Source organism: Phascolarctos cinereus, unplaced genomic scaffold (assembly GCF_003287225.1).
Source record: "Phascolarctos cinereus isolate Bilbo 61053 unplaced genomic scaffold, phaCin_HiC Scaffold_3;HRSCAF=262, whole genome shotgun sequence".
NCBI classification, from domain to species: domain Eukaryota; kingdom Metazoa; phylum Chordata; class Mammalia; order Diprotodontia; family Phascolarctidae; genus Phascolarctos; species Phascolarctos cinereus.
In genome coordinates this window covers 236,356,177-236,369,301 of record NW_027555736.1, presented here as the reverse complement: position 1 = coordinate 236,369,301, position 13,125 = coordinate 236,356,177, and the positions used below count along the sequence as shown (strand labels likewise).

General features: G+C 35.8%; 1 protein-coding gene across 1 annotated transcript in view; it reads left to right on the top strand.

Annotated features, from left to right (window-relative positions):
- Positions 1-13,125, top strand: part of EXOC5 (exocyst complex component 5) — a 62,950-nt gene that overhangs the window by 10,645 nt on the left and 39,180 nt on the right. Inside the window, exons 2-3 of the mRNA XM_020986453.2 lie at positions 8,328-8,422; positions 9,244-9,391. Coding sequence (XP_020842112.1) covers positions 8,328-8,422; positions 9,244-9,391 — 243 coding nt within the window. The remainder of the gene's footprint in view (positions 1-8,327; positions 8,423-9,243; positions 9,392-13,125) is intronic.

Sequence of the window (13,125 nt, the reverse complement as noted above, 5' to 3'; positions counted from 1 at the left end):
CTGTTGATTACCTTCAACCTGATTTAGGCTGCCTGCTGAAATGGTTTTATCAGGGTGTGGCTACTGCATATACCACAGTTTCTTGTGAGAATTAGATGAAAGTAGACACCAAAGATGGATGAGCAGCCTTGAAAAGGGCTCAGAAAGCATCAGAAGTGCTAGACCTCCCTAAACACTCCATATATCCCATGAGATCAAAAAAAGTAGATAGGAATAAGGATAGAGCCTGGACCTGTGATGTCATTAATATAAGGACATTCTGGGTCCCTTTACCAATCTAGGTTGGCACATTCTCTTCAACTTATACGCTTGGAGAGTTGCCTGACCAAACTCTAAGCTCTCCGTAGCTCCTGCTTCAGCCACATTCCTGGCTATTGGAGCAAATTATTCTCATCCTCCCATTCTATCAGGTGAAGTCTTCACATGCTTGGGTTAGTTATCCCCCTAACTCACCAACCAGTTTGAGGCCTTTCAGTTACCCTCAACCTGGTTTAGCCCAATGGTTTACCAGGATGGGCACTATGCATGCTACACCTTTTTGGAGCCAGAGGTGAGAGTTTTCAAAGTTCACGTGTGAGAGAAATCCTTGAACTAGGGTGGTGCCTGTGTGAGTGAAGAGAAGATAGAGAAGAGCTCAAAAAGGATTTTGAAAATTAAGTAAGAGAAGTAGAGGAAAAATTGGGAAGAGAAATAAGAGTGATGAAAGAAAATCATGAAAAATGAGTCAGTAGCTTACTAAAGGAGACCCAAAAAAATACTGAAGAAAATAACACCTTAACAAATAGACTAATCCAAGTGGCAAAAGAGGTCCAAAAAGCCAATGAGCAGAATGCCTTAAAAGCAGAATTGGCCAAGTGGAAAAGGAGGTACAAAAGCTCAGTGAAGAAAATAATTCTTTAAAAATTAGAATTGAACAAATGGAAGCCAATGACTCTATAGAAATCAGGAAATTATAAAACACAACCAAAAGAATGAAAAATAAAAGACGGTGTGAAATATCTCATTGGAAAAACAACTGACCTGGAAAATAGATCCAGGAGAGATAATTTAAAAATTATTGGACTGTCTGAAAGCCATGATCAAAAAAAAGAGCCTAGACATCATCTTTTAAAAAATTATCAAGGAAAATTGCCCTGATATTCTAGAACCAGAGGGTAAAATAGAAATTGAAAGAATCTACCGTTCACCTCCTGAAAGAGATCCCAAAAGGAAAACTCCCAGGATTCCAGAGTTCCCAGGTCAAGGAGAAAATATTGCAAGCAGCCAGAAAGAAACAATTCAAGTATTGTGGAACCATAATCAGGATAACACAGGATTTAGCAGCTTCTACATTAATGCATCAGAGGGCTTGAAATGTGGTATTCTGGAGGTCAAAGGATCTAGGATTACAACCAAGAATCACCTACTCAGCAAAACTGAGTGTAATCAGTGAGGGGGGGAAAAATTGTTATTCAGTGGTATAGAGGAATTTAATACATTCTTGAGAAGCCAGAGTTAAACAGAAAAATTGACTTTCAAATACAAGATTCAAGAGAAGCATGAAAAGGTAAACAGGAAAGAGAAAGCATATGGTACTTATTAAAGTGGAACTGTTTACATTCCTACATGGAATGATGATATTTGTAACTCATGAGACCTTTCTCATTATTAGGATAGTGGGAGGGACTAACATATATATATATTTATATATTATATATTTATGTGTGTGTGTGTGTGTGTATAGACAGAGGGCACGGGTTGAGTTGAATATGCAGGGATGATATCTAAAAAATAAAATTAAGGGGTGAGAGAGGAATGTACTGGGAGGAGAAAGGGAGAGGCAGAATGGGGTAAATTATCTCACATAAAAGAGGCAAGAAAAAGCTTTTACAGTGGAGGGGAAGGGGGGGAGGTAAGAGGGAATGAGTGAACCTTACTCTCATTGGATTTGCTTAAGGGAGGAATAACATACATACTCAATTGGGTATGGAAATATATCTTACCCTAAAGAAAAGTAGGGGGAAGGGAGTAAAGGGGGGGTGATAGAAGGGAAGGCAGATTGAAGGAGGGAGTAATGAGAAGCAAAGACTTTTGAGGAGGGGCAGGGTCAGAGGAGAGAATAGAATGAACGAGGCGTGGGATAGGATAGAGGGAAATATAGTTAGTTTTTCCCATCATGACTATTATGGAAGTGTTTTGCATGACTACACATGTATAACCTTTTTCGAGTTGTTTACCCTCTCGATGAGGGTGGGTGGGGAGGGAGGAAGGGAGAGAATTTGGAACTCAGAATTTTAAAAACGAATGTTGGAAATTGTTTTTGCATGCAGCTGGGAAATAAGATATATAAGCAATGGGGTATAGAATTCTATCTTACCCTACAGGAAAATAGAAGGGAAAGGGGATAAGAGAGGGGAGTGATGATAGGGAGGGATTGGGGGAAGGAAGAATCAGAATGCATGGTATCTTGGGGTGGAAGGAGGGGAGAGATAGGGAGAAAATTTGGAACTCAAAATCTTGTGGAAGTGAATGTTGAAAACTAAAAATATTTTTTAAAAAAGAAAAAAAAAAGAAAAAAGACCTTACTAAGGTGATTTATTATTTTTCACATGCAGTTGTACCATACTATTGCCCTCTCCCTCAAAGGTGCCATTCATGTTGACCATTATCCTTCAATTGAGTCACTTTTGCTTAAAATAGTTTTGGAATTCCTTTTTTAAAGTTTTCTTCAGAGCTAGTTTTCCATCCATCTGTAGGTCCTTGTTTTATGACTTTGTAGTCACAAGGTACCCAACATTAATCTCTGTTCCCTTCTTTCACCTCCACTCTCCATTTGTTACATTTAGTTTTACCCTATTAGTGTTATGGTGCTTGTTGTGAGGCAGCAACTGGGAGAACACTTGGAGGGGTTATGTTAGTGATGTCTTAGAGCCAAGAAACCCTGAAGACAGAGAGATTGTAAACCCAGACAGAGGCAGGTCTCCAAAAGAAAGTTAGTAGAAGAGTAATAGGAATCAGAATGAAGTTCATTTGTGTAGGGTCTGCCTGCAGTAAATGAACATAAATTTCTGAGGTACATATATGTGTGAAAAACCAGAAGTTAAATTGCAGAAAGTTGATTTCTTGCCTTTTGGTGGCTCCACAACATCTTTATACTCACACGGACACTACACTAATTAAGGCACATATCACTTCTTACCTGGACTGTTGCAATAACCAGTAGCATCCTATTTGGTCTTCCTGTCACACATATCTTCTAACTCTAATCCATCCTTCCACAGCCCCCAAAGCACTTAATTTTTCTCAATTACATGTAAAGTCAATTTTAAAAAATTAAAGACAAAAAAATTTCCATGTACAAAGCACAACACAAAAAGAGGGTTCAGTATGAAACCATGAATCTCCATTTCACACTATTTATTTTGAAAAACTGTGTAATAAATCCTATACATTGTTTTCAAAGCTACTCTGCTTCTCTCTGAATTTTCTTTTGTTCTTTGATGTGTGCTGTTTTTATCCCTCCCTCTCTATACCTCACTAGAGAAGACTACCATTAGATACAGCTATGTATGTATATGGAAAACCATACTATACATGATTTTATTTATCAGTTCTTTCTTCGGAGGTGTATTAACTTGAGTATTTATAATATTCAGAATAACTTAGTCGTTCACAGTGTTCTTAAAACAGTATTGCTATTACTGTATACAATGTTCTCTTGGTTCTGCTCATTTCACTCTTCATTATTTCCTGTCTTTGCATGTTTTTCTAAAACCAACCAGCTCATCATTTCTTATAGCACAGAATCATTCCATCACAATCATATACCATAGCTCATTTAACTGTTCCCCAATTGATGGGGATCCCCTCAATTTCCAGTTTTTTTCCCACCACTATAAAACATTTTAGAGCGTATAAGATCTTTTTCTTTTTCCCTAATCACCTTGGGGGAAAAAACCTAATAATGATATTGCTGGGTCAAAGGGCATAATTGTTCATAATTCCAGATTGCTCTCCAAGATGGTTGGATCAGTTCACAGTTCTGCCAGCAGTGTATTAGTGTCTCAGTTTTTCCACATCCAATTTTTAATATTCATTTTTTCAAAAATTTTATTCCTCAGTTTTCTACCTCCCTTCTCCCCTCTCCAAGGCAGTAAACAATGTGTTAACATGTGCAGTCATGCAGAAATATTTCCATGTTAGTCACACTGTGAAAGAAGACACATGACAAAATAAAGTGAAAAATGACATGCTTTGATCTCCATTCAGACTTCTTCAGTTCTTTCTTGGATGTGGATAGCACCTTTCATCATGAGTCCATGTATTCTGTTACAATCATGTATTACAACTTATTCAGCCGTTCCCCAATTGATGGGCATCCCCTCAATTTCCAACTTTTTTGCCACCATGGAAAGAGTTGCCCCAAAGCACTTTTCTTAAATGCAATTCTGACCTTATGACAGAGCCTGACGCCTAGTAAGAACTTAAATGCTTATATTATTGATTCACGTCATTCTTTCTATCCCCACCCCACCTCCACCCAGAAACTCCCTCTAGGATCAAATAAATGTAAGCCCTTTCTGGTATTTAAAGCTCTTCAGAATCTGGTTGCTTCCTACTTTTCTAGTCTTCTCACATTCCCCGTCCCCTGCCACACTAGCCATACTGGCCTTGTTGTTTCTCACATATTATACTCCATCATCTGCCCCTGCATTTTCGTTGCTATTTCTTGTATCTGGGATGTTTTCCTTCATTACTTCTTGGAGACTTTTTATGCAGTTTCCCCATTGTTACTAATAAGAAATATTTTTTTAAAAAAACAACCCTCCAAAACCTTTGTGTTTACTTTAGTGACAGGAAAATAGGGGAAAAGCTGCTAGGGTGTATGCCGGACTTTAGTAGCCCAGTGGGGAAGAGAAACCCCATTTAGAAGCAGTAGATGGTAGCAATAGGAAGGGAATTAGGTAGGCTAATTTTTGAGAAAAGGGAATGAACAGGAAGCTACCTGGGACCAAGAATTGATTTGTACTGATTTGAGATTTTTGCTCTTATTTTCCTCAAATCTGCCTCAGTCTATAAGAGTGACCACCAGTAGGTTGGGGCTTCATTCCCAGAGCCAGGCAAAAGGAGGAAAAAGGGAAGGACATAATCTCATTTCAGTGGGAATGTAATTGATGTTCCAAGTTGGAACCTTTATGATGTTTTTCTATAGAAACTTTTAACTTGAGTCAACTTAGATTAACTTCCCTGGTTAACTTGAGTAACAGGAACACTAAAGCTCCTAGTAAGCTGAGGATAACGATGTATGGTAAGGACAGCAACGAGGGCTGTTTTACTTATTGGGCAGGAGGGAGGATTTGTATCATATTTAAGGAACATAATGGGTTAATTTGGCTTTTGTGGGCTGATCTGGTGGCCTAACTACTATTTATAGCATCAATTGAAAATGTCAGGGGGAATCAGGGGAAAAAGCTACACATGTGTAATTGACAAACCAGGTACCACAAAAGTAGCAAATGCAACATAGAAAGGTCAGTAGAGAGGACTGATAACTTACCAAAGAGTCTTATCTAAAAAGGGAAGTATAATGAAACCCATGGCCCCATATATTTATACATAAATGTATAAATTATGGGTAATAAGATGAACTTGATCATTGATAAAGACTATAATTTCAAGCCCTTAGTCATTGAGATTGGGTAAAAATGATTCCTGGTTAGACTATGAGAATGGATGGTTATTTTTTATTCAGAAGGAACATACGTAATAAAAGGGGACGCATCATTCCATGTCAAGAATGGGTGCTCATGTGAGGAAATCTGGGAACGATGGTAGACAATGTTTGCATGAAGATCAGTGTAGAGAAAATGGAAGTGATATTGTGGGGGCAGCTTATACATGGCCCATCCGTAAGAAGACATAAATGATGAGTTCAGGAAATTGATCGTACTTCTGGCATAGATAATAGTCGTAGGGGACTTCAGCCATTTGAAACTGGCTCAAAGTAGGCACTTATTAAAAGTGTATTGATTAATCTCATGAAGCTTTCTGCTAAAAAGCAAGAGCAACTGATATATTCTTAATTTTCATTTCAGTTTATTATTATGTATTTATTAAGCACCCACTGTGTGCTAGGCACCGTAGTCGTCATGGGGGATACAGACCAAAAAATGAAACAGCCCTGCCCTTGAGATGCTTATTATTTTACTGACTTAATGCCACGATAATTTCATTCATCAAAAAGTACAGAAAAATGACTTGGGGAACTGCTGCCCTAAACTTATTTGTGCCCAGCAAGGAGGAACTGGTTGTCAAAATAGGAATGTTGGAAATATTGGAAGAATTTGATTATTAGGATTAGAAGGATTAGAGTGAGAGATAAGAAGATGAAAGCTAGGCATAATTTGATGCCTATCTTAAATTTGAGGACCACAAATTTTACATATTTCAGAAAAAGTAGGTAAGATCCTAGGGACAAAATTATAGAAAAGAATGGGATACTCTCAAGAATGAAATTGTTATCATCTGTTTTGAGGGAGGTTTGGAAATGAAAATATTATAAAAAACCCCAAAATTATCAATAAAAATTTAAAAATGAAAAAGAATTTGACCTAAGAAAGTTAAAACTTGGTTAAATTGAAATTCTAACCTTTAGTATTTGTAATAGAGGTTGACCCTTGGGTTCCACTCAGCCCTGTAATAATCTCCGTTCATTAGTAGCTGAGTAAACAGCAGGCATATGGAACTGCTTTAGAAGCTATCTTGGTTAGAGTTCAGCTGCAAGTGCAGCAATTCACACCAACTTGAGAGAGGATTAGTTTTGTTAAAAGGTTAAGTGATATGTTCAGATCTGTCATAAACAAACAAAAAGCTGTCAGATAATGACAGTTTTTGAGCAATTGTGAGATAACTTTTGTGGTACCAAAAAAGCCTGAAGGAAATTGGATGCCAGTTGATTGGGGAATGAGTGAACAAGTATGGTATATGGTAATGTAATATAATTATGCCATAAGAAATGATAAATATGATAAATTCAGAAATGTTTGGAAACACTTCTGTGAACTAATTCAGAATGAAGTAACTAAAATTAAGAGACCAACAATATATAGACTACTAAACAAAAGAGTAAAAGAGTGAACAATGAATTTCACATAAAAATTCAGATCCATGTAATGACCTATCTTAATTGGACTGATGTTGATATTTCCCTTCTCTCTACTGCAAACCCTGTTAGATTTGGTCACTGTATCTGTGGTTTGTGATTAAAACATTTAAAAAAAAGAAAAAATGAGATGCTGATATTATCCCAGTTTACTGAGTAAAGAAACAGATTTGAAACAAATGAAATTCTGAAGACACACAAATGCTTCTCATGAAGAGGATGGACTGTATAAAGTGACACTATTAATATGTAGGGAATTTATTGGCTAAGGTAGAATTTAAACAGATATGTTTAGAAGATTGAAGCAAGGATAGGTAACTGTATGAATACAAAAGAGTGCTATGAACTTCAGAGAATAAAAGCTGTACCATTGAAGCTCAGATGACCCTGCTGATGAATGCTAAAAACAAAAAGGGCTTTTCCCCCCCAAATCTAGACTCTAGAGGACAAGAGGAAGGTCAGAGAAGAGACATTGGTGTCCTTGGGACATTGATAGCAGATGATGGAGAGAAGGATTTTAGGTTTCTTTTAGCCATTTTTTCCTGTCCTTAGTCCAAAGATGATGATGATTATTATTTTGGGAACTGTATGTGTGTGTGTGTACACCCAGTATTGTGTAATAAAATAACAAAAAATGAGTCTATAAAGAACTTGACATTGAATCCACTTCGACCAGATTATCCCAGTAGCATTTTAAAATTAAAACAGGAGGACAGTAGACAAGAAAATGAAATATGTTAGCACAGATTTTTTTAATGTTGTTTTTATTTGTTATGAAAGAGGAACTCCAAATGGGCAGGACCAGGAATAGTGTATGAATATGCACATATATACACAGTAGTACAGAAATGTGCACACATGTCGGTACTGTCATTATAAAGAATGTATAGAAGCCGAGGTTGAGCATTGTTACCTTAGGTTGATAGAATAGTCCACAAGTTTTTGTTCCAAAAGTTATATATTTTATTAAAATAAACATTATTAATAGTATATACATTTTGTTGAAACACTATATTTTAATAAAGTTCTTCCAGAATTTGTTTTAACTGTTTGATAATTTAATTATCGTGTATTCCTTTCACTACTTTTAAAACTCTCAAAATCCAACTCTTAAGACCCTATTAGGAGTATTATCAAATTACCGTTTTTGGAACTGTGTCAAAGAACTATTTGTTTTACGAATTAGGAGCCTTTTGTGGCAGATGAGTACATTGAACGTCTGGTGTGGAGAACTCCTGGAGGAGGCTCTCGAGGAGGACCTGAAGCTTTTGATCCCAAAAGGTGAAGTGAAAATTTTACATCGGTCTATTTTTTGGTGTGACTACATTTTGAAATGAAGTAATTCTAATTAGTTTCAAATTTCTATCTGACTTGATTTTACCAAACAATTATAAACAACATCTTTAGTGAGTTTCAGAAGTAAGATGTTTTCCTTTAAGTTGTCAGTGTTTTTGAATTTTTATGACCACTTCATTTTGAAGACTTTCATCTGGTTTACTGGCATGATCATTTAAGGAAAACTTATAAACTATGTTATAGATGTGTATACAGTACACCTCTCTAAAACATGTTAAACATCTATTTTAAGTACATGAATTTCAGTGATGTATACAAACTTGAGCACTGCAAATTGAACAACTAATCAAGAATTAATATATGTTGGGTTTTGGAATGCATTATATGATTTGTAACACATTTTGTCTTCCTGATGATTTTCCTTAGACTTATATTAAAATTATTTTGTAGCTCCTGGGTGCATAACTCATGATTGGTGGGGAGTTGGACCCAGAGTTAAAATTTCGGCATGATTTAACCACCAAATGATAGTTTTCATTTCAACACTTGAGAGATATATTTCTGAAGTAACATATATTTTTGAAGTTTTAAGTCCTGAACAAGGGCAGAAAATAGTATGAAATAGTGGGAAGATTTAAACACTATTGTTAAACAAAGATGGGTTCCTAAAAGATTGCAGAGAAATAACTTTCTCTGTCCTATGGAGTTTTTTATTTAGGTTTGGATTATATATGTGAATTGATTTATTAGTGGATTCTGTTTGGACATAACTGTTTTTGTACTTTATAACCATTTTATTTTAACAGATTGTTAGAAGAATTTGTAAATCATATTCAAGAACTGCAGATAATGGATGAAAGGATTCAGAGGAAGGTCGAGAAACTGGAACAGCAGTGTCAGAAAGAAGCCAAGGAATTTGCTAAGAAAGTACAAGAACTCCAGAAAAGCAATCAGGTAAAAATCAGGATAAGTCATCTAAAGGATAAAGAAGTAGACATGTACTTCATCTTTAAATTATTCTTTCTGATGTTCAGTTAAAAAAAAACTAATAAAATGAAAATTATTATTTCTTTAGGGGTATTTTCTGTGAAGTAAAAAAAAAAATTAGCGGTCTAAAATTGTTGGCTTGAAATCAGTTACTCTCTTTTGGATTTAATAGTGAATGTTGGTTCCAAATCAGACTACATGTTCCAAGGAAGCTGGTTAATCCTAGACCTACCCTTGGTTTTTAGGAAGACATCTCTAGTGAACTGGCCTTTTTTTCTTAAACAGATCCAAGATTTTAGGATGACCTTGTAGTTGACCTTTATTGCTTTGAGGGTCTCCTGCATCACCTTTTCACTCAAGGCAAACTCAGTCTGGGAAGTAAACTTACAGGGGATGTGTGTGTCCCAATAAGATTTATGTTCCTTTTCATTCTTTCAAAGCTATAAAATTTCTGTCTAAAGTCTAGGGACTACTTATTTGGAAGGATTGTTCCCCTTAGAGATAGTCTGATGCACATAATTTAGAACATAGTCAAGCCCCAGCATTAACTTCAGGCCAGAGAAGACCCATTAATTAGCCCTTCACAGACCAATTTCATAACTTGTCTGGCCCTAGATATAACCTTTGAGATTTTAGAATGGGGAACATCCTTTATCTTTGGTGCCCCAATTGTATCTTAAATTTTGAGCAGCCTGTTCTTAAGCATTAATGCAAAGATTTCATTAATTTGTCTTATATTTTTAGATGTAAAAAGTTCATTGCTTCAGATTTTCTACTTTTATGTATTCAAAATTCAAATATAATGGATACTTATTAAGTACCTGTGTGCAAGGCATTGTATTTTCTATCATAATAGCTTTGCTAAAATTATGGAAGAAATATTTGTCTACTTAAAATAGTGCTTCAACCTCTAAAGCTGTCCCTTTTGCATTTAATTAAAGCAGTAATTAAGATGGATCCTGTCTGTTTAAATAGGTTCAGTAGGAAAGCCTCTGCTAGGCAGGTCTGTATCCTTGTGTTATAAAACTTAGATATCTAGGTTCCTTTACTTTCCCCAGAACCTGGATCTTGTGATGCTGTTTCCCTTTTCACTAGCCAGCCTGGAGCTCTTTGCAGGGTTTTCTTTATTACTGTATTCCTTCACTGAGAAACAGTGTGGTAGAATAGAAACAGTCTTAGAGTCATGGGAGACCTAAGTGTAAATCCTGCTTTTGATGCTTAACAATTGTGTGACTGTAGTTGAGTCCCTTAACCTTTCTGAGCCTTGGTTCCCTCAGTGTAATTAGCCAGGCTTGATTCAGGTCTGTCTGGTAGCATAGGTTTGGGTTTGAAATGAAATAAAAATTCTTAAAACATCTGACAGTTAACAGAAGGTTTAGTTAGTCATAGCAGGGAAAGAATATTCAGTAAAGATATAGCATTGATTCAGTTAGCTGTAGCTGCCTGTGCTGTGTTGCCTGCACTGGTTTGCTCATCAGGAGCCTGAGCGTGGGAGTTGCTGTTGATTCTTTTCGTCTGACTTTTCTGAACCTAGGCTACATAAGCAATCTGAGTCTCAGGCTCCTGAGGCAATAACCTCAATAATCTTTAGGGCAAAACTAACCTAGTCTGCGTGGGACAGGTAGGACCTGGGATATTGCTTCTACTTGTACTTGTCTATAAAGTGAGAATAATAATACCTGTGATACTTAACTTACATAGTTGTTAGGATCAAATGAGACAGTAGATATAAAATATTTTCCAATATTATGTAAATGCTATGTAAATATTAGATATTATTGCATTCTTATTTTTTGTAATAGAAATGTTATCTTGTTTTTCTCATCTTTTTTGATGGGTTTTAGTTAAAAACAGTCCTGTTAAAAACAAGTCACTATCCTACTACTATTCTTTTATTATTATGTTGTCATTATATCATCTTATCTTTTTAGTATAGTTCAAATAGAAGTGGTCCTGGGACAAATTGTTATCCTGCTATTATTCTTTTATATAAGACTTTTGTAAAAACTTCAGAACAGAAGTTTTAGCAGTTGTTGCCATACCAAAGGCTCATAATCTCTGAGCTACATAGAATGAAAAGTTTTCAGTATATATAGAAATTAAAGTTATGCAGAAATAATATGAGGTATATATCATCTTTGTTGTCCTATTTACCATTAGAGCTGTACCAAGGATGTGTTTATATTTTAATACTTTTATTCAACTATAAAAAAAGCAGTTATTTTAACTACCTGTGCAGTAATCTGGAGAACACCTGACTTTCAAATGAGAGAGACTCTCCTGTTTGGGTCCAAGGCTGACTCTTAAGCTTAAAAGGGGTTTTTCCTATCTCTACCTATCTGTGCATGTGCATTTTTCTCTCCTTTGAGCAGTTAAGATGAGTGAGAATTATCAAGTGCAGCCCTCACCTCTTCCTCCTTGTGTGTATAGACTTCTACTTTTGCACCTAACTTCCCTCATCCTTCACCCTTCCTTCCCTGCTTTCACATCCTCTCCCGGTCCTTTGCATGGTTATTTTTAAGACCATCAAAACATAACAGAACTACTCTCAGCTCCTCTGTATAATTAAATTCCCTCCTAATGATATTAGGATCTTGAAGGGACACATGTCTCATCTCTCCATATTAGAATGTGAGCAGCTGATCCTTTTTCATCTCTTGAAATTGCTCGCTCATGTTTACCTTGTTGCTTGACTTCTTTGTTTGCACTTCATAGTTTCTATGCAGCTCTGGTGTTTTTATCAGGAATGCTTGGAAGTCTTCTTGTTCATTAAAAATCAGTTTTTTCCCCCTTGTAGGATTATATTCAGTTTTGCTGGGTAGATTATTTTTGGTTGCCTTTTGGATTATCGTATTCTGAGCTCTCTCTGCTCTTTTATGGTAGTGAAATCATGTGTAATCCTTATTATGGTTCCTTTAGTGCTTGAATACATTCTGACTGTTTGCAGTATTTTCTTCTTTGATCTAAAACCTCTGAATTTTGGCTATATTGGCTTATTTGGCTATTTTGGTTCCTACGAGTTTTCATTTTGAAATTTCCAGAGGTGACTGGTGAATTCTTTCCGTTATCTATTTTACCCTCTGGTTCTAAGAGTTCTGGACAGTTTTCATTTATGATATCTTGATATATGATATCTAGGTGCTCTTTTTTTTTTTGGTCTTGGCTTTCAGGTAGTAGATAGTTTCAGTGATTCTCAGATTATCTCTCAATCTTTTTTTGAAGTCAGTTATTTTTGCTGTGATATACCTTATATATTTTTCTATTTTTTCAGTCTCAATTTTGTTTAAATATTTTTTTCATTGTTTCATGAAATAATTAGATTCTATTTGGCCTATTCTATTTTTCAGGACTCTGTTGCTTGTGCAGGGTTTTGCACTTTTTATGTCAAGCTGTTATTTCCGTTCCTAGTTCTTTTGCCCATAGCTCTCATTTCTTTTCCAATTTTTTCCTCTAGCACTTGTTTCATTTATAAAAGCATTTTTAAACTCTTTCTCCATCTCTTTCAGGAATTCTAGTTCAATTTTTGCCCAAGCTGTGTTTTTCTTTGCTTGTAGATATTTTGGATCCTTTATTTTCTTCTGAGTTTGTGTCTTTACTGTCTCTGTCACCATAATAGCTTTTTATGGTGGTGTTTTTTTTTTTTTTGCTCATTATTCCAGACTGCTTTTTCTGACTTTGGATTTTGTGTTAGAGTCAGATTC